Here is a 19,880-nt window from a genome sequence, read left to right on the forward strand (position 1 = left end):
CAAGCTATCCCCTCCTACCTCAGCCTCCTGAGTAACTGGGACCACATGTACGTGCCACCATACCCTGCTAATTTTTAAACTTTTTGTAGAGAAGGGGTCTCCTTATGTTGCCCCAGGCTGTTATCGAATTCCTGGGCTCAAGTGATCCTCCTGCCTCAGCCTCCCACAGTGCTGGGATTACAGGTGTGAGCCACTGGACCTAGCTGGTTTCATATTAATTGATGCAGAAAGGAAAATACTGAAGATCCCAGAGATTTTAGAATGGCCCCTCTCGCTCCCTGAGGGGCAGAGAAACAGGGCTTTGTTTTGCAACTTGAAATTTCGTGGTCATGAGACCCTTCAAAATTATGTTTTCACCAGTTGGACTTGGAATGGGGGACACACCTTTGCAGCAAGGGTGTCTGAGCACAGAGAGGCTTTTGGGAGGCTGTGATGGGGACTCCTGGAAGCAGAGATCAAGAGCTTTGCGTGTAGGGATACGGCTTTGACTGTGGAAGGAAGGATCCTGGGTCCTTTGATGAGTGGGAGGGCGTCTAAGTTTGGGGGCATACTGAAGAAATGTTAGCTGGAGGGTCTTCGTGGGGTGGGAAGTAGATGGCTCCTGCCTGCATTGCAGGGTGGACACATTCGTTTGGGCTCTGGGATGCAGGGGAGTAGGACAGCAGCTGGATATAGGGCTACTGTTCTGTGTCAGGAGGGCACTCAGGGACATACTGAGATGATGGGGTTGGAAGGGCTCAGGGAAGGGTGACTTTGAGAAAAATTGCATCTCAGTTGAAGGGGTTTGGTAGAGGCCCGAGTGACAGGCCCTTCACTTCCAGATTCTGCTGGGTAAGGACACAGGAGGCAGGCTTTGGGGGTGAAGAGTTTATTTATTGCTCTGTCCCCGTGGCCCAGCAAGCCCAGGCTCTACCAGCAACGATAGTCAGGATAGGTCTCAGACACAAACTCAGGATGGATAACATAGTTGTTTCTCTGGGGACCACCAGACTTCTTGAAGTGACTTGTGTCCCATCTACAGGAAGAGATGGGTCAGCCCTTTTGGATCCTCATATGTCAAAGTGAATATCTGACTCCAGTTTGCAATGCTAACCTTATCCCTATACTTTGCCTATAGCACTGAACTTGGGTTCCAATACTGACCTCCTGACCTTAGGTTCTACTGTTAAGTTGCTGATACCCAATATTTCTTCCTTAACATCGACTTCTTACTCGTTACTTCAAGCTCTGAACCCAACGCCTTTGGCTGTAAGCCAACTGCCAACCTGTAACCCTTCAATACAGGCCTCCCAGCCCTGTCCTAAGGTCCTCTGTCCTTACCTCCTTTGACTGCTCCATGGCACTAGCTCCCCCTGGTGGTATCTGCCTGTCAGTGCACCGCAGCGGGGCGTTCTCATCCCATCTACCAGCCATCCTCCCCCAGCCCCGCCTCACCAAGACTTCAGGGTGCGTGTGCAAATGAGTGTGTGCCCGTTAGACTTACCTAAGGTTCGGATATGGGTAGTATGACGGCAGGGGAGTTGTAACAGCACACTGCATTCCGGGCCGGTGCTCGTAGGGAGGTACACAACTGGAGAAGAAGGAAGCCGCGAGCAGGGAGGGGTTGGGCCTTTTGACTCTCATCCCCCGACTTAGATCAAGCCCCTGGGCGGCACTTAAGGTGTTCGTCTCAAGGCTCGGAAATCCTCCTCTCCTTTCTCACCCTTCAAAACCCCCACTGCAGCACCGACTCGGGAACCCCCCTTGGAAGTCTCCCTCCCGGCAAGGCCTCATTTCTGCTGTTCAGGGAAGAGCGCTGGTCCCTGGGGAGGGTCGGGCTCCGGTCGTTGAGGACCTGGAACCACCAGATCCCCGCCACTGGACAGCAATTTCTCCAGCACTAGGATGAGGCATCGTTTCTGAGCTTTCTAGAGGCTCGGACACTTTCCTACTCCCCTATGCCTTTGAGAGGGACAAGACTCAGTCTTCCACAATGAATCAGGCTCTCTCGACCTGGAGAGGGGCGGGGGATCACTACGGACCCCCACTGCACAGCTCTCAGGGCTACCGCGGACAAAGTTCCCCCAGGCTTGGCTGCCGCCGGGTGCAGGACGAATGCCGCGCTGCAGTCTGGGCTCCAGCTGTGCGCTCGGACCCGTTTTCTTAGCAATAACACGGGAGAGTGGCTACCTCCGCAGGTGGTGCGGGATCCGAGGAGGCCAGAGTCATTCTGGTAAAGTGGTCACCATTTCCGGGCTCACGTAGCCCCTGCGAATGACCGCACCCACTACCGACGGTGACGGGGGCCCAGCAAGAGAGGACATTTTTCTGAGAACGCAGGGCACTCCACAGGCTAGAACCTGCGTCTCTAGGGCCAGGTGTCTAGGGAAGGGGGCAGGGCCAAGGAGATGTGGGAAGAGGATGCCACTGATGTGCGGGGTTTCTTCCTCAAAAACCTCAGGCGGGACCTCCAGAGCACATAGAGAGGCCAGGCTGACCTTGAGCCCAGTTTGAGAGGGACAGGGGTCGGGGACTTGGAGTAACCTTCGTGCTGGTTCTCCCGCCTCAGTTGTTAGTTCAGGCCTTGGAGCCCAAGGGCGGGACACGGCGCGGCCTCGAGAGCCTGCCGCGCGGTGCTAGAGCAGGCTGGGGGCCGGCACGGAGGCGGGCCGGGCTGGAAGAGGGCGGGGTTCTGGGGCGGGGCTTGTGTGGGGTGGAGCCCGGCTGAGGCGGGCGGAGCCCTGCGAACCTTACAGTCGGTAGCTCCCGGCACCAAGGCCGCAGGCGGCGGTCGGTGCAGGGCGCCCCGCTGGCGTAGTAGTCCATCCCACGCAGACAGTAGTGGCGGCCCGAGCAAGCACTTTCGTAACCGTGGAAGGGCAAGCGGCCGGGCAGCGGGTCCACGCACCCGCATCGGGGCGTGATCCGCGGCAGCTGCTGGTTCCGCGACAGTGAGTTCAGCATGTTCACCATCACTTCGCGCTCTGCGCCCGCGGGTCCCCAGCGCAGGAGACCCCAAGACAGATGCACAGGGATGGGAAGAGGCCGGGTCACAGAGTGAGGCGGAGACAAAAGCAGGGACGGACAGATTCAGGGTTCCACCCTCTCCAGGACCCTCGGCCTCCTACTCATACTTCAGGTCCCCATCCCGCCCTCCTCCCGGCTTTCCCCTACCCTCCCCACCCGTTCTTTCCAACGCCCCACTACCACTCTTTACCGTAGGCATTGAGCCGCTCCGGCTTAGGAGGGCATTCCAAGGGCATTCCTCGAACTGCTGTCTCCATCCCGGCCTCCTGGAAGTGGCACACATGCTACCTCAAGCTCTGACCTGGCAGAGCTGCTCCCTTTTAGGGGTCCTCCCAGAACACCCAGACCTATCGCCACGCTGCGCCTTCTCCCGCCCTTCAGCAGCTCCCCACCTCTCCAGGGCTCTGAGTGTTTGCGGCTGTCGCCTGGCAACGCGTTTACGCTGCCTACAGGGGCGGGGTGGGATGGGGAGAGCTGAAGGTGCATGGAGTTTGGCTCCTGGGCCTGTGACAATCCTGTCTCAGCGTTTGCCTTTGATCTTACCCCTCTTTGTCTAGCTGACTCTGTTTAGCTGTGTCTGGGTGTCTCTCTAATAGGGGGTTTTCAATATTGCTTGCCCATTCCGTGAAGAACTTGTGAAAGATTCTGATTCTTGAGGAAGTTCTAATTCAAAAGGGTTCATCAACCCAGGGTCAGCCATCAGCCTGCAGTTAAGAGCCCTGGCTCTGGTTTTGGGTCCTCTCGGGTGCCCTTGAGTCTGTGGCCGTGGCTGGACCTTCTCCTATGTCCTTGGAAGACTCTCCCGTATCTGCACTGCTACTAAGTAGCCTTGGTCTTCCTCCTTCCGTCTGTGCTCACATCACAAAGGAGGAGAAGGTGGAGCAGGGAGATGCAGTGTATCACTGACTCTTTGGCTAGCCCCAGTATCACAGGGCCCAGACTATATGGGGAGGGGCCAGCTGGCAAGCTTCGGAAAAGTAGCATATCATGGAGTGCACACCAGCCATGTCCCTACAGAGCCCAGCCAGGGATTGGGGCCCAGGGCACCCAATCCCCAGAGACTGAGAGCCAGGGGGCCAGCACAGCCCCACTTCTGGGTTCCTTTTTCAACTAAAAAAATTCAAACCCGGCCGGGCGCAGTGGCTCATGCAGGTAATCCCAGCACTTTAGGAGGCCGATGCAGGCAGATCACTTGAGGCCAGGAGTCCAAGACCAGCCTGACCAACATGGCAACATCCCCGACTCTACTAAAAATACAAAAATTAGCCAGGTGTGATGGCATACGCCTATAATCCCAGCTGCTCGGGAGTCTGAGGCAGCAGAATTGCTTGAACCCAGGAGGCAGAGGTTGCAGTGAGCCGAGATTGTGCCACTGCACTCCAGCCTGGGTGATAGAGTGAGACTCTATCTAAAAACAAAACAAAAAAAAAAATACAAACTCTAGTTTCACAGATGGAGAAGAGCCCTGGGGCATTTGTTGGGAAAGCAATGATGACCTAATGGTGAAATATCAGTCACTGTGGTTTGGGAGGTGGTGGGGTATGCGTGTCCCAGTCCCCAGACATCTGTGCAGGGTGCAGTAGATACCTTAGGCAGCCGAGGAAGGTAGGTGGTATACTTGTTGCAGCAGCTGCTGTTGTAAGGTTCCATCCTCCATGTGTTGTACCGGTCACTGCCCAGGTAGTTTGGGCTGCATTTGTCTGCTGGATAATAGGAGTGGAGATGTCAAATAGTGTTACTTCTTACTCTACTCCAGGATCTGGGATCCCCTACATGTTTCTCTTCCGATTCCCGGCACAAAGCTGACCCTCACAGACTGTCCTCAAGCCAGACCCCAAACCCAGCCAGGCCTACACTTGTCTTAAGCACTGAGATGTAGCCCATGTCCCACCTAAGGCAACCTTCTGAGTTTAGTCTGAATCCACTGTGCCAGCCACTTTTCATCCTGCTACTACCCTTTTTCAATCAGCCAGCCTGGACAAGGGGCCTCTTCCCAATTCCTCTCTCTCTCTCATCTTCTACTCTAGGCTCCAAGGTTTGCCTATTCTGCCTCCTTCAAAATCACTTGAATCTGGCCAGGCAAGGTGGCTCATGCCTGTAATCCTAGCACTTTGGGATGCCAGGGCAGAAAGATCACTTGAGATCAGGAGTTTGAGATCAGCCTGGCCAACATGGCAAAATCCTGTCTCTACTAAAATACAAAACTTAGTTGGGCATGGTTGGCATGCACCTGTAAACCCAGCTACTCAGGGGGCTGAGGCACAAGAATCCCTCAAACCAGGGAGGCAGAGGTTTCAGTGAGCCGAGGTTGTGCCACTGCACTCCAGCCTGGGTGATGGATCAAGACTCAGTCTCAATCAATCAATTGATCAATCAATAACTTGAATCTAGTCTGTCTTCCAGTACCCCATGATCTCACTTTCATATCTTCTCAGCACCTTAACAAGGAGACAATATAATGTCTTGGTTAATAGATACCTATCTCTGCAGATAGACTACTTGTGTTTAAATTTCAGTTTTGCCAATTGTTATCTATGTGACCTTTACCAAGTTAATTAATTTTGCTGTGTCTCAGTTTCTCCAACTTTAAAATGGGGATGATAGTACTATTTACTTCACAGGGTTGCTGTGAGGTTTAAATAAGTTAGTATATGTAAGACATTTAGAATGATGCTTGGCACATAAAAAACTATTATGATTATTCTACTATTCTCCTTGCCTCACCTTTGAAATCCTATAATCCAGCCTTGACATAGCAGCTGTGGTACTTTTTCACAAATGAAAATTTGACCAAGACATTCTCCTACTTAAAACCCTATAGGGTTTGTCCCCCTTAGCCCCCACTCATCTAAGCCTGTCCTACAAGGCCCTCCATGATCCAACAGTCTGAAAGAATACATATGTGAGACGGTGTGGAGGAAGCCCTAGCAAAGAGCAGCTATGTGAGGGGAGAGATGGAGTGCTGGGATTTGGAGTTCGGGGATGGCGATTTGCACATACTGAAACTGAGGTGTTTGGGGACATCCAGGTCAAGATGACTATAAGCATATGAAGAAGAGTGGAATTCAGGTGAGAGGACAAATCTGGAAATTAGGATTTGAAGCTGTCAGTAATTAAAGCCTTGTGTTAAATCAAATGGCCTTGGAGGAGGAGCAAGGGGAGAAGAGGGTGCAGGATAACATCCCGAGGAATCCCAGTTTCCACAGTGGATGCACAGGAAAGGGAGGCATCAGATAAACTGAGGAGGAAGTTGTTTCAAGAAATAGAGTGGGGTCATAGCATGTGTGCTGGAGGACTAACATACAAAACAACAACAACAACAAAACAAGTAGAGAGTGGTCAGAAGAGTGCAATTCATTGGTTTAGGAGGGTAAAGGTCTCAGAGGGTAAAGACTGCAGAGTCCTGTGGATTTGGTAATCAGAGCCACACAAGAGCAATTTATTGTTTCATTGTAGGAGATGCACATTCCCAACTTCCATTGGGAATTCTCAGTCCATTCCACAAAGACTTCTGAAACCTGGCGCTGTGCTCGATGGAGGGGCACATTCTTTTCGAATGTACAGCTAGACAGATTATAGACATCCAAGCAAATGAGAAAGACAGTTTCTCATAAGGTATAAGAAAGGGTGAGGAAATAGAGACAGTGAGTATGGACCACGTTTCTGAGAACCTAGGCTGTTGAGGAGAGGAGCAAGAGATAATTTTTAGTTGGGAAGAAACTAGAGAAGGTTCCAGGTTGAGGGAAAGAGGTGTGGTGGGGCAGAGGGATGCAGGAGAGATGGAGGGAGCTGATGGGAGGAGGGTGGCTGGGAAGATGGGAGGAGATGGCATCCAGAATGCACTTGGAGGGATCTGTTTGTGGGAGGTTAATCCTTTCTCCAACTCTCTAAGAATGGGACCCAGGGCCCTTCCAGCTTCTTTTTCCCCACAGAGAAGAACTCCAAAAGGCAGGGCCTAGGTCATCTCCTCCAGGGCCAGGCTCAGGTCAGGTGGTTGGGAGTGGGGGGTGGTTAGGGAAGAAATCTAGGTCATGGGTGGAGATAAAGTTGACATAGAATCAGGATGGAGGCCGGGCATGTGGCTCAGGCCTGTAATCCCAGCACTTTGGGAGGCTGAGGCAGGTGGATCACCTGAGGTCAGAAGTTCGAGACCAGCCTGGCCAACATGGTGAAACCCCATCTCTACTGAAAATACAAAAATTAGCAGGGCCTGGTGGCACATGCCTGTAGTCCCAGCTACTCAGGAAGCTGAGGTAGGAAAATCACTTGGATCCGGGAGGTGGAAGTGGGTTGCAGTGAGCCGAGATGATCACACCATTGCACCCAGACTGGGTAACAATAATGAAACTCCGTCTCAAAAAAAAAAAAAAAAAAAAAAAAAAAAAAAAAAAAAAAAGAGAATCAGGATGGAGGTCAGGATCCAGGTGGTTGAGTTCAGGTTGGGTGTCATTTTAGGGGTCAGCAAAAGGGAGGCCTTACCTTCCTCTTGAGAAAGCCAGTACTTCTCAGGCAAATAGGGGTGGCCTGATATGGACCCCCTATAAGTGTAGTCCTGTACAGCACATTTGGCCATCTTCTGCAAGGCTTCGGGATCCACATGTTGCTCCATGGTATGAGTCAGACCCTGGGCAAGGGGAGAGGGGAGAAGTGGTTAGGAGCATAGAGACCCCAGCCCTGGGCTCTTGCTGGAACTAGATCCAGCCTCTCTTGAGAAAGTCAGCCCAGGTGGGTCTCCCAACCCCCCTCCCCATGTCAGAGGGATTCCCATGCCAGCCTTGGATCCTCTGCACAGTTCTCTTGTCTGAATTACTCTTTCTTCCTTTCTTTTCATCCAAGCTTGGGGCTTGGAGCCAAGCAGTGGCCTTAAGTCAGAGTAGTTTTCTGACTTTCTCATTTCTGCCATTTCGCGGGGAGCTCATGAAGGTCAGAGCTACATTTACCTTCCCTTTTTCTCCTAGACTGTATGCTGCCTGGGAGCAGGGCTGGGTCTCTGCCAACAGTGCATCAGGCCCTGGCACAATCTGTAGTCTCAGAAAAGGGGGCTACCCTGGGAGCTGGCTGCCTTATGTAGGTGTCTTGGACAGGAAAGGCTCTCTGGGAATCTGGCATCTTAAGGAAAATGAAGGACAGTGCTGGAGGGGCACCTACTTTAAAATGTAATTCCCGGCTGGGCGTGGTGGCTCACACCTGTAATCCTAGCGGATCATGAGGTCAAGACATAGAGACTATCCTGGCCAACACGGTGAAACCCTGTCTCTACTAAAAATACAAAAATTAGCTGGGTGTGGTGGCGAGCTCCTGGACTCAAGGGATCTTCCCATCTTGGCTTCCCAAAATGCTGGGATTACAGGCATGAGCCACCACACATCGCCCTTCTCTTGGCCAAGGCTGAGACCTGGTTGCTCCCAGTGCTCCAACCATCCTGAAAACCTCTCTGCTCAGGGGCTTCTGGGATCAACTGTGCCCAGCTGACATTATTCTGTGAGCAGATCCTGCACATTCACACTTCTATGTGGGTGGAGGGCAGAATATGGCAGATGTGGGTGCATGGGTCCTGTGACTCAGCATTTCTCTGAGCTTTACACACACACACATACACACACACACAGCCCTGTGTACCCAGATACATCCATAGATGCACATATAGATGAATATTCATACATACACACTCAGATATACCCACTTACACGCTAAACACGCATACACACACAAAAACAAAACAGTCATTTAGAAGAATTCATAGACATCATCAATTTTTCTGTTAGATGCTTTCCTCAGATGTTTCCTCTTTGTCTACTCCTGTTGATACGTAGCAGATTATAAAAGCTTATTGAAGGCTTTGAGCTGTGTGTGGGCTTTGTCCACCATCAGCATCACTGTAGGATGATCTCGTTGGACAATGTTTTGCAAACTCTAATGTCAATATCTGTAGGTCTTTCCTCTTGGCTGATGAGATTCTTCAGAAAATACTCCTTCAACCTTTGGCCTGAGGTTAATGACTTAGCTGCCAGTGTTCTGAGAATCTAGTGCTGAAGATTGCGCTGGGGATTTTAGCATTTAATATATGGAGGTTCACTTGTTTTCAAAATAGTACCCTGTCCTCAATTGGTATCCCCAGTCCTGAGGTCCTTGCCAAAAATTAGTCTCCTGACTTTAGCAGAGACAGAGGTGGGCAGTTACCCTGTGGCATGAAATAGAAGGGGTGATTAGTGGGTTTAACTGCTTTTTTTTTTTAGATGGAGTTTCACTCTTCTCACCCAGGCTGGAGTGCAATGGCGCCATCTTGGCTTACTGCAACCTCTGCCTCCCGGGTTCAAGTGATTCTCCTGCCTCAGCCTCCCAAGTAGCTGGGATTACAGGCGCCTGCCACCACGCCCGGCTTTTTTTTTTTTTTTTTTTTTGTATTTTTAGTAGAGTAGGTTTCACCATGTTGGCCAGGCTGGTCTCAAACTCCTGACCCTAGGTGGTCCGTCCACCTCAGCCTCCCAGAGTGCTGGGATTACAGGCGTGAGCCACCTCGCCTGGCCTAACTACTTCTTAACAGCTTTCAAATAATCCTTATTTTTGCATTGGTCCTATCCCATCCTCAGTTCCAGAGAAGCCTAGGATTACCAATTCCTGAGCCTTTCAGAAATTCTGCAGTTTTAAGTTTAATTATGGCTTGGTTTTTCCATTGCTGGCTTTAGATTTAGCTTTCTCAGATCTGCTAAGTCAGTTACTGCTTATTTATCATCTTTTCCAGCTTCCAAAATTGTGTTGCCATTGCCTCTTCCTTCTCACTATCCTTGTGAGTTTATCTCTTAAATATTCATTTACTGTAGTTTTAGACGGGTTTTAGGAGGGTGTCAAAACGTGTTCAATTTTAACCAAGAGAATTATAATTCTTTATATATTCTGTATATTAGTCCTTTACTATTGGCACTTACACATGTTGCAAATATCTTTTCTGTTTGTGACTTCTGTCTTTTTTTTTTTTTTTTTTTTTTTTGGAGACAGGGTTTCACTGTTGCCCAGCCTGCAGTGCAGTGGCACAATCACAGTTCACTGTAACCTCTACCTGCTGGGCTAAAGCTATCCTCTTGCCTTAGCCTACCAAGTAGCTGGGACTACAGGTGCACACCACCACACCCAGCTGAATTTTTTTTTTTTTAATTTGTTTGTAGAGAAGATGTCTCCCTGTGTTGCCCAGGGTGGTCTTGAACTGAGCTCAAGTGATCCTCCTACCTTAGACTCCCAAGGTACTTGGATTACAGGTGTGAGCCATTGTACCTGGCTTTTACTTTTCTTTATAGTTTCTTGATGAACCTCTTCTTTTGTGGTCAGTGCTTTCTGTGAATTGTTTAAGAAATTCATCCATACTCTCAGATAATGGAGACAATGTTCTGTATTTCCTTGTAAACACAAAACAGTGTTACTTTCCATATTTAATCTGTCAGGAGTTTGGAAAACTCATCTTCTTTAAGTGTGTTATAGCTATTTCTTGAACTTTTGCCCATCTCTATAAATTTTAAAAAGTTTGTTGAAGTCTTCAAAAAATCCTGTTGGAATTTTAATTAGTAGCTGGGACTACAGGTACATGCCACCATGCCCTGCCAATTTTTGTATTTTTTGTAGAGATGAGGTTTCACCATATTGCCCAGACTGGTCTTAAACTCCTGAGTTCAAGCAATCTGCCTGCCTCAGCCTCCTAAAGTGCTGAGAACTGTGCCTGGTGATACTGAATCTTTATGATAGTAACTCTTCCCATTCGTGAGCATGTTATATCTCTCCATTTATTTAAGTAGTTTTTAAAAAGTATTCAATAAAGTTTTATAATATTATCCATATAGTTTTACACACATCGTTAGATTTCTAATTATTTTTTGATGCTAGAATGAATGATGTATATTTTAAAAATTATGCTTCCTAAATATTTGTTTGTGTGAAGAAATGTGATTGACTTTTAATATTTATCCAATTATTCTAACAATGTGTGTAGATTCTTTTTTTTTTTTTTTTTTTAAGACTAGTCCAGCACACTAGTGAGAAGGAGAGAAAGAGTGGAACAAGGAGTTTGATCTGTAACTGACTGTGAACAATCAATTGAGATAACTCACTACCTTGGGCCAGCCAATTTGTAGATTCTATATATGCAGTTGTATTGTCTGCAAATAATGACAATTTTGTTTTTTCCTTTCCTATTCTTATATCTTTTTACTTTTTTTGTGGTGTCCTTGCCAGGACCTCCAGTACAATGCTGAATAGAAGTAGTGAACATCCTTGCCTTGATTCCAACTTTTAAAAGAATGCTTCTAACATTTAATCAGAATAATGTTGGCTGTATATTTTTGGTATTTTTTTAATCAGGTTATATTTGCAAAGTTTTTCTTTTTTAGTTATAAATGGGTAATACATTTTAGCAACTGCTATTTCTGCATCTTTTTAAAATGGCTTCATTGAGGTATAATTTACATACCATAAACTTCACTCAAAGTGTGCAGTTCAAGAATTTTTAGTAAGATCTCATATCCATTTCTGCATATTTTGAAATGATCTTTTTTTTCTTGAATCTGTTAATGTGATGAATGATATTTACTTTCCTAATGTTAAACCATCCTTGCACTTATGAAATAAATATAATGTAACCATCACAAATTATTTTTTATACACTGCTGGATACAGTTTTCTAATATTTTATTTAGAATTTTTGCTTTTGTATTTATGAGTGAATTGGCCTGTATACTTTTATTTTCTTATACACTTTTGATTAATTTTTTTTGTGGGCTCATGCAGTTCTCCTGCTTCAGCCTCCATAGCAGCTGGGACCATAGGTGCGTGCCACCACACCTGGCTAATTTTTAAATTTATTTTTTAGAGAAGGGGGTCTCACTATGTTGCCCAGGCTGGTCTTGAACTCCTGGGCTCAAGCAATCCTCCTGCCTCAGTCTCTCAAAGTCCTAGGATTACAGGTGTGAGCCACTGCACCTGGCCTTCTTGATTAATGTATCAAAGTTATGCTGGGTTCATAGAATGAGTTAGGAAGCATCCTCTTTTTTTCTGTTCTCTGACAGTTTGTATAAGATTAAGACAACTGTTCTTTGAGCATTTGAGGAATGTAACTGTTTATCTATGCTGGGTGTTTTCTTTGTGGAAAGTTTTCAAATTACTGGTTTAATTTTGTTAAATTGTTATAGAAGCATTCAGATTTTTTCCAATTCTTGAACTGGTTTGGCAAGTCTTATTTTTCTAGTGTTTGTCCATTTGTTTTCAATTTTATTAGCATAAAGTTGTTCAGAACATTCTCTTACTTTTTTTTTCTACATCCATTGTTAGACCCTTCTTTTGTCTGTGCCTTGTTTTTCTTTTTTTTTTTTTTTTTTCTTTTAAGATGGAGTCTCGCTCTGTCACCCAGGCTGGAGTGCAGTGGCCAGATCTTAGCTCACTGCAAGCTCCACCTCCCGGGTTCATGCCATTCTCCTGGCTCAGCCTCCCGAGTAGCTGGGACTACTGTAGCAGGTGCCTGCCACCTTGCCCGGCTAGTTTTTTGTATTTTTTAGTAGAGACGGAGTTTCACCGTGTTAGTCAGGATGGTCTTGATCTCCTGACCTCGTGATCTGCCTGTCTCGGCCTCCCAAAGTGCTGGGATTACAGGCTTGAGCCACCGTGCCTGGCTGGTTTTCTTAATTCTCTAGAGATTTGTCTATTTTATGAGCCTCATCAAAGAACCAACTTTTGCCTGTTCATCTTGTTGAATCTTTGCTTTCTAGTTTAACTTTTGCTCTTATTTTCATTATCTCCATTCTTCTATTTTTTTTACATTTATTCCTTTCCCTGTAAGTTGTTAAGTTTGATGCTGAGGTAATTTATATTTCACATTTTTTTAAGACAAGGATTTAGGGATATAGGTTTTCCTGTACAACTTTTATTGTACCCCACAAGTTTTGATATGCAGTCTTTTCAGTTCTGAGTATATTTCCATTTGTTTTGATTTCTTATTTGACCTATTATTTAGAATGGTGTTTTTCAAAAATTTTAACTTACAAAGGATTTTGGTTATCTTTTTCTTGTTGATCTGTAATTTTATTACATTGAGGTTAGAGACAGTTATTTTGCATGATGTCAATCTTTGAATTCTATTTATGTTTGTTTTATAACCTAGTACTTGGTCAACTTTTATCATGTTCCTTGTATGTTTAAATCTGTAGTTGTTGGGTTCAGGGTTTTATTTATGTTAAATAAATCAAGTATATTAATTATATTTCAAGAGTTTTAGATCTTTGCTTTTTTGGGGGGTTGGGGATGTCTGCTTGACCTATCAGTAATTGTAGTGTGTTACAATCTAATATGGTATATTTTGCCAATTTCTCCGTCTGGTAATTCTTTATTTTTATTTTTTAAAAAATTGTAGAGATAATATCTTGCTTTGTTGCTCAGGCTGGCATGTTTCTGTTTTGTTTTGTTTTCTTTTGTTTTTGTTTTTGTGTTTTTGAGACAGGGTCTCACTTTGTCACCCAGGCTGGAACACAGTGGTGTGATTGTGGCTCATTGCAGCCTCAAACTCCTGGGCTCGAGCCATCTTCCTGTCTCAGCTTCCTGACTATAAGCACACACCATCACACCCAGCTAATTTTTAAATTTTTTTGTGGAGATGGGGTCTTGCTATGTTGTCCAGGCTGGTCCTAAACTCCTGGGCTCAAATGATCCTCCTACCTGGGCCTCCCAAAGTGCTAGAATTACAGGTCCTTCTAGTAATTCTATCAGGCCAATACAAGTTTGTAATTATAATATCTTTCTGGTGAATTGAAACTTTGTCATTTTTGTAGTGCTCCATCTAAAAACTGTGTGTGTGTGTGTGTGTGTGTGTGTGTAATCTGAAAATCTCTTTTGTCTGTTACTTTTTAGCTTACTCAGGTTTTTTTTATTGTATCCATATCAGTCAAATTTGGATCAGAGAAACCACTTTTAGTGATACAGCATAAGGGATTTACTTGAGAGATGAGACTTTACACAATTGTGGATACTGGTTAAGAACTCTGCAAAGCTGTTTCTTTGCATCTATTTTTAAGCCTGAAGTTAGTGGCTGGCATCAGGAAGGAGAACTGGATATGAAGTGTGTAAGAGCAAGGACAAACTGGAACTCATGAGGAGGACAAAGTTGAATTTGCATCTGTCTCATTACCTACAACACTAATGATATGGATGGCCTTCAGGACAAGCTGGTGCCCTTTGCCGTGGAATTGCACATACACCTGGCCCAGGACCCAGAGAGGCTGAAGGAGATCCAGTGGGAGCTAGAGGAGTTGTAACCAAGTGCTGCCCTATGGCAATAAGGTGAAGTACTAAATCAGCGACATTGTGCATAAGCTGCCACAGTGCTTGGTACCCCACATCAATCTTCAGAGGGCAAAAATGGCTATTCTTTCATTTATGCTTTCCAAATATGCAGATTTCTCTCATGGCCAATTGGGAAATATTTAGCAAAGGGAATTCTTGCAATTATAGTTCCAGCTAGTTGACAGTACAAAACTGTAATATCTTATGCTCTCTTTAGAACAATGGGAGAATCTAGGAACACTTAACTCTGTCCTATTCCAACTTAAATGATAGTTTTCTAATATTTTAGTTCTTCCTTTAAATATTACAAATTAAAAGCCATTATAATTATTTTCTATAATGTTTGCTTAAATTTACCTCATGTTTATCAGTTCCTTACCATTCCTTCTTGCATCTCAGACTTTCCTTCTGTGATCATTTTCCTTCTCCCCAGAGTATATCCTTTAGAAGTTCCTTTATTGTATATAGACCTGATGATAGTAAACATTTTCATTTTTGTTTGCCTGTAAATATCTTATCTTTCCTTGGTTTTTGAAAAGATGACACTTTGAAAATATCTTTTTCTCTGTCTGCTTTTAAGGTCATCTCTTAAGCTGGTGAACTGCCGTTTCACTGTGAGGTGCCTAACTGTGGAATTTCTTCTATTTTTTTCTCTATGTGTGGATTCACTTATTTTGTTAGTTCTGGAAAATTCTGAGCCTTTTTCTTTTTAGATAATGCCTGTTCTTTATGCTCTTTCCTTCTGAGACTCCCATTAGATGTGTGTGAGATCTTCTCATTCTGTCTTTCATATCGTTTAATGTTTCTTTCATATTTTCATCTCTTTGTCTCTCTGTGCTGCATTCTGGGAAAATTCTTTCAGTCTATTTTTCATTTCACTGGACTTTTCAGCTGTGTTGACTCTGCTCTTTAATCCATCTGCTGAATTTTTAGTTTAGCAAATACATTTTTCATTTCTAAAAATTCTATTCAGTTCCTTTTTACATTTGTCTACTCATTTTTTAATAATCTGTTATTGCTTGCTTATTTTAATGATTTCATATTTTTAGTTATTTTTATTTTTTAAATAGAGACAAGGTCTCACTATGTTGCCCAGGCTAGTCTTGAACTCTTGGCCTCAAGTGATCTTCCTGTCTCAGCCTTCCAGAGTGCTGGGATTACTGCAGGCATAAGCCACTATGCCTGTCCAGATTTCACATTTTTAAAAAAATCCTAATTATTCTGTATTATTATTTTTTGAGACGGAGTCTCGCTCTGTCACCCAGGCTGGAGTGCAGTGGCACGATCTCGGCTCACTGCAAGCTCTGCCTCCTGGGTTCATGCCATTCTCCTGCCTCAGCCTCCTGAGTAGCTGGGACTACAGGCGTCCGCCACTATGCCCGGCTAATTTTTTGTATTTTTAGTAGAGACAGGGTTTCACCGTGTTAGCCAGGATGCTCTCAATCTCCTGACCTCATGATCCACCCGCCTTGGCCTCCCAAAGTGCTGGGATTACAGGCGTAAGCCACTGCACCTGGCCCAATTATTCTATATTATTTAACTGTTAATTCTAATATCTGAAATTCTTGGGAGTTTAAGTTTATTGTTTGTTGTGTCTGCAGATTCTGTAATATGGTGTTTGTTTTCTTTTATCTCTTATTGTGAGCTCATGTTTAATTGCCCTTTCTTCAAAGGATACCTGGAAACCTACATTGAGGATGTTTTCCGCCATTGAAGATAAATATTCATGGGGTGTGTGTGTGTATGTGTATGCTGGGGGGCAGAGACATGAAACTTTCTGGTTAAGTTTGGAATTTACAGATTTAATTCCTCTATCTTTCAGCTAGTTTAAGGCTTAAATGCCTGTTTGTAGTGCTAATAATGGCATTTGTCCTCAGGACAATCCTGTCTTTTTAACTATACTTACCACTCATCTCCATGACAGTCCAACACAAAATAATTTTTATTCAGAACTTAAGTTGTTTCAAAGCAGGAGGGCCCTTCAGAGTTTCTAGACCACTACACTGCCAAAAGCAGAAGCCTTTCCTTCATTCCTTTTTTTTTTTTTTTTTTTTTTTTAAAGAGACAGGGCCTTGCTCTGTCATCCAGGCTGGAGTAAAGTAGTGTGATCACGGCTCACTGCAGCCTCAACCTCCTGGGCTCAAGTGATTCTCCCATCTCAGCCTCCCGAGTAGCTGGGACTATGGGCACATGCCACTGCACCTGGCTAATCTTTGTATTTTTAGTAGAGACAGGATTTCACCATGTTGCCCAGGCTGATCTTGAACTCATAGGCTCAAACAATCTGCCTGTCTGCCTCAACCTCCCAAAGTGCTTGGATTACAGGCGCAAGCCACCATTCCTGGCTTTTCCTTCATTCTTAATACCACTGCTATGTGACTTTCACTCCTCACCATTCACTGAAGCTGTCTGGCTAAGTTACCAAGAGTCATTACATCCAAGAGATCTCTTTCTCTGTCACTAACGCTTGACATTGATCTTTGGCTAATAATGCTGTATTTATTGGTTTATCTTTGATTTTCTTCCTAGTTCTCTGGCAATAATTCCCTGTCTTCTTTTATGGCTTTTCTTCCTTTACCTACCCTTAAATATTTATATTCTCCAAAGTTATGTCCTTGGCCATTTTCTCTCTCTTCTTTGGCAATTTCATCTCTTCCTATGACTTCACCTACCATTTATATGATGATGACTTCAAGATCTCTATCTATAACCCAGACCTTTCCTTTGCTTCAGATAACTGTATCTAACTACTTGCCGAACATCTTTTCCTGTATATCCTTAAATATTTTTGCCCTAAAATGAACTCCAAATCTCTAATCTGCTATTCCAAACCTCAGTTGATAGCATTAGCATTCCTCCAGTTGCCACAGCCAAAAACTCAAGGGTCACCCTAATCTCTCCCCTCACCATCCAGATGGTGACCAAAATCTGTTCATCTACTTTTTAAAATTTCCTCCTATTGAGTATGGAAAAGCAGTCAGGCACTCTCATATTTTGCATGTGGAAATGTAAATTGTTACAGCCCTTACTTATTATGGCAATTTGAGGTGTATAGCAAAAGTTTTAAAAATGTGTATATCCTTTCTCCCAATTTCATGTCTAGTAATTTATCCTAAGGGAATAATTGGAAATGTGTACAAAGATACATGTATAAGAATGATTATACTAGCAAAATTTTATAAAGAACCTAAATTTTCAAAAAGATTCCTTAAATACACCATTTTGTAATAAATTTTATTTATTTTTATAATAAACAATATTTGCTTCCTGAAAGGGCATATAATAATATATTAACAATGGTTATTTTAGGTAGTAGGATTTTAGACCTTTTTTCTTTGTGCATCTCTGAGTTATCAGCATTTTCTACATCGAGCATATATTTATTTTGTAGTTAGACAAAATACGTTATTTAAAAAAATTGTCGGCCGGGCGCGGTGGCTCAAGCCTGTAATCCCAGCACTTTGGGAGGCCAAGACGGGTGGATCACAAGGTCAGGAGAGCGAGACCATCCTGGCTAACACGGTGAAACCCCATCTCTACTAAAAAAATACAAAAAACTAGCCGGGCGAGGTGGCAGGTGCCTATAGTCCCAGCTACTCAGGAGGCTGAGGCAGGAGAATGGCATGAACCTGGGAGGCGGAGCTTGCAGTGAGCTGAGATCTGGTCACTGCACTCCAGCCTGGGTGACAGAGCCAGACTCGTCTCCAAAAAAAAAAAAAAAAAAAAAAAAAAATTGTCTCCTATTCAACAAATTCATTTTTTCACTGTGACAATCGCCTTATCTCCTACCTACATCCTCCTTCCTCATCTTTTACCCCTCGCTGGCCTTCCTGCCCTCAACCCCAGCCCCTGCAATTCCCTGACACTGTGGCCAGAGTGGCCTAACTCACAATTGAACCATGACTCTTCCTCCCAGGTTCAAAAACCTGGAGCCTTATGTCCACGCTCCTAAACATCGCCAGAGAGGCCCTTCTTGGTCTGGAGACTCCTCCCTCACCCTAGGACTAAACTCTCCTGCTCTAGCAGTTTCAGTTTCTGGTAGGTCCCTGCCCACAGGCTGCCTTTTCTCATGACTCTCTTCTGCTGGAAGCCTCCTCCTCCTGGATCCCTCAGTAGATCTGCCCTTCAGGTTGGGCAGTGCTCTCCCCTTTCTGGCTCTCCACCTCTGCTGGTGCATGTTCCACATCAGGCAACTCTACTTTGTTCACTTGTTTGCTGTGGGCTCCTCAAAGGCAAGGTCTGGCCTTTCCCTTTTGTATCCTGAGTTGCCTACAGATGAAGATACTCAGCAAAGTTTTGTTGGATGGTACACACAGATAAATTCTCTTAGGCAGAGTCACAGTTAGACTCACAGATTTCCTCCCACCTGGCCACCAATCTTCAAGCACAGATGCAAGGAAACTGTGATACATATATATTAAAGGCATGCGTATAGGACAGTTTCTGGCCTATTCCATAGGCAGCCTCAGGGCCTTTGCACTTTCTGATCACTCATCTGGAACTTTCAGCTCTTCTTTTCTTTCAGTTCTTCATGTGGCTAGTTCTATTTCATCTTTCCAGTCTCAGTTTATTGTCACCTTGAGAGAGGGTTTTCCATGACCTAAGTAGCCCTCCCTTTCCATTTCCACTGCTCTGTTTATTTCCTTTACAGTATTTTTGAAGAATTTATAAAACTCATGTTTATTTCTTGTTTATTATCTGCCCGTTCCTACCTCTTACCCTAATGTAATTCCATGAAGGCAGGATTTTGTGGTATTTTACATACCATTGTAAATTCTGTACCTAGGTAAATGAATAAAACACACACACACACAAAGCTACAAATAATTACAAACACACATTGCCAGGCATCCAGACTGGCCATACGCTCTAGCCTGCCCCTCCCCGCCAATCTCCCACTTACCGGAGTCAGAAACTTGTTGGCTTCCCAGGCACATAGAGGTGGGTCCTTATAGACCTCCTTGATGGAGGTGGGAGCCCTGTAGGAGTCACTGTAGGTACTGATAGGGGTCTTGGTCTTACGGGAGAACAGGAACATGGTGTGGTCTTGGAGATGCTGTGATGGGCTCTACCTGTTAAGGGCTCCTGCTGGACATCAGTGACCACCCTTCCCCTAGATAACCCACACCTCCAGCCTGGCAGGTGCCCCTAGCTGCTGTAATCCCCTCCTGCAGAGGATCTCTCAGCTTCCTTCCCCAACAGCCTTCCTGCTCCCACCCCACACTGATGTCCCCTCCAGGATGGGCACTGCCCATTGTGATATCACCTGACTCAGCCCCATCCCCGGGAAGGTGAGGAGGTCTAATTCCCTCCCTGATCCTGACCCCCTCCTGCCTCAAGTCTATCAAAAGAGCCCAATATCTAAGAGTTCAGAGGCCTCTGGAGATCTTCTAGGTCAGGCTTCTCACTGTTGAAGAGAAACAGAGGTTCGGAGGGGTTGTGACTCACCCAGGGTCATGCAGCAGGTCAGTGGCATGCCTGGGAACCCACGGGTGCAGGTGGAGTAACATGTGTGCCCAGAGGACTGGTTCTCTCTGCTTCCCAGCCCATCTGCCCCTTGC

At 45.2% G+C, this 19,880-nt stretch overlaps 1 protein-coding gene across 2 annotated transcripts; it reads right to left on the bottom strand.

Moving 5' to 3' along the window:
* Nucleotides 1-288: 288 nt before the first annotated feature.
* On the bottom strand, nt 289-19,803 carry SPMIP6 (sperm microtubule inner protein 6). 2 transcript variants are annotated; one of them, XM_073021740.1, is made up of 7 exons: nt 19,223-19,803; nt 7,486-7,630; nt 4,594-4,709; nt 3,197-3,272; nt 2,729-2,963; nt 1,484-1,570; nt 289-1,015 (listed from the first exon to the last, which is right to left on the bottom strand). In XM_073021740.1, exons 1-7 carry the CDS (start codon nt 19,355-19,357, stop codon nt 910-912), a joined length of 900 nt encoding a protein of 299 aa, XP_072877841.1. In that variant the 5' UTR covers nt 19,358-19,803; the 3' UTR covers nt 289-909. The 2 variants fall into 2 exon arrangements, with proteins under 2 accessions (XP_072877841.1, XP_037854247.1); XM_037998319.2 differs by lacking the exons at nt 4,594-4,709; nt 7,486-7,630; nt 19,223-19,803 and having other exon boundaries at nt 2,734-2,963; nt 3,197-3,416.
* Between the last annotated feature and the right edge of the window lie 77 nt (nt 19,804-19,880).

This window comes from Chlorocebus sabaeus, chromosome 12, assembly GCF_047675955.1.
Source record: "Chlorocebus sabaeus isolate Y175 chromosome 12, mChlSab1.0.hap1, whole genome shotgun sequence".
NCBI classification, from domain to species: domain Eukaryota; kingdom Metazoa; phylum Chordata; class Mammalia; order Primates; family Cercopithecidae; genus Chlorocebus; species Chlorocebus sabaeus.

Bases quoted from the DNA above. Each gene is read 5' to 3' on its own strand.
- SPMIP6 (XM_073021740.1), bottom strand. From the start codon at position 19,357: ATGTTCCTGTTCTCCCGTAAGACCAAGACCCCTATCAGTACCTACAGT. The intron at 4,710-7,485 runs GTAAGGCCTCCC...CCTATTATCCAG, and splicing joins CTGGCTTTCTCAAGAGGAAG to CAGACAAATGCAGCCCAAAC. The intron at 2,964-3,196 runs GTAAAGAGTGGT...CCGCGGGCGCAG, and splicing joins GGAGCGGCTCAATGCCTACG to AGCGCGAAGTGATGGTGAAC.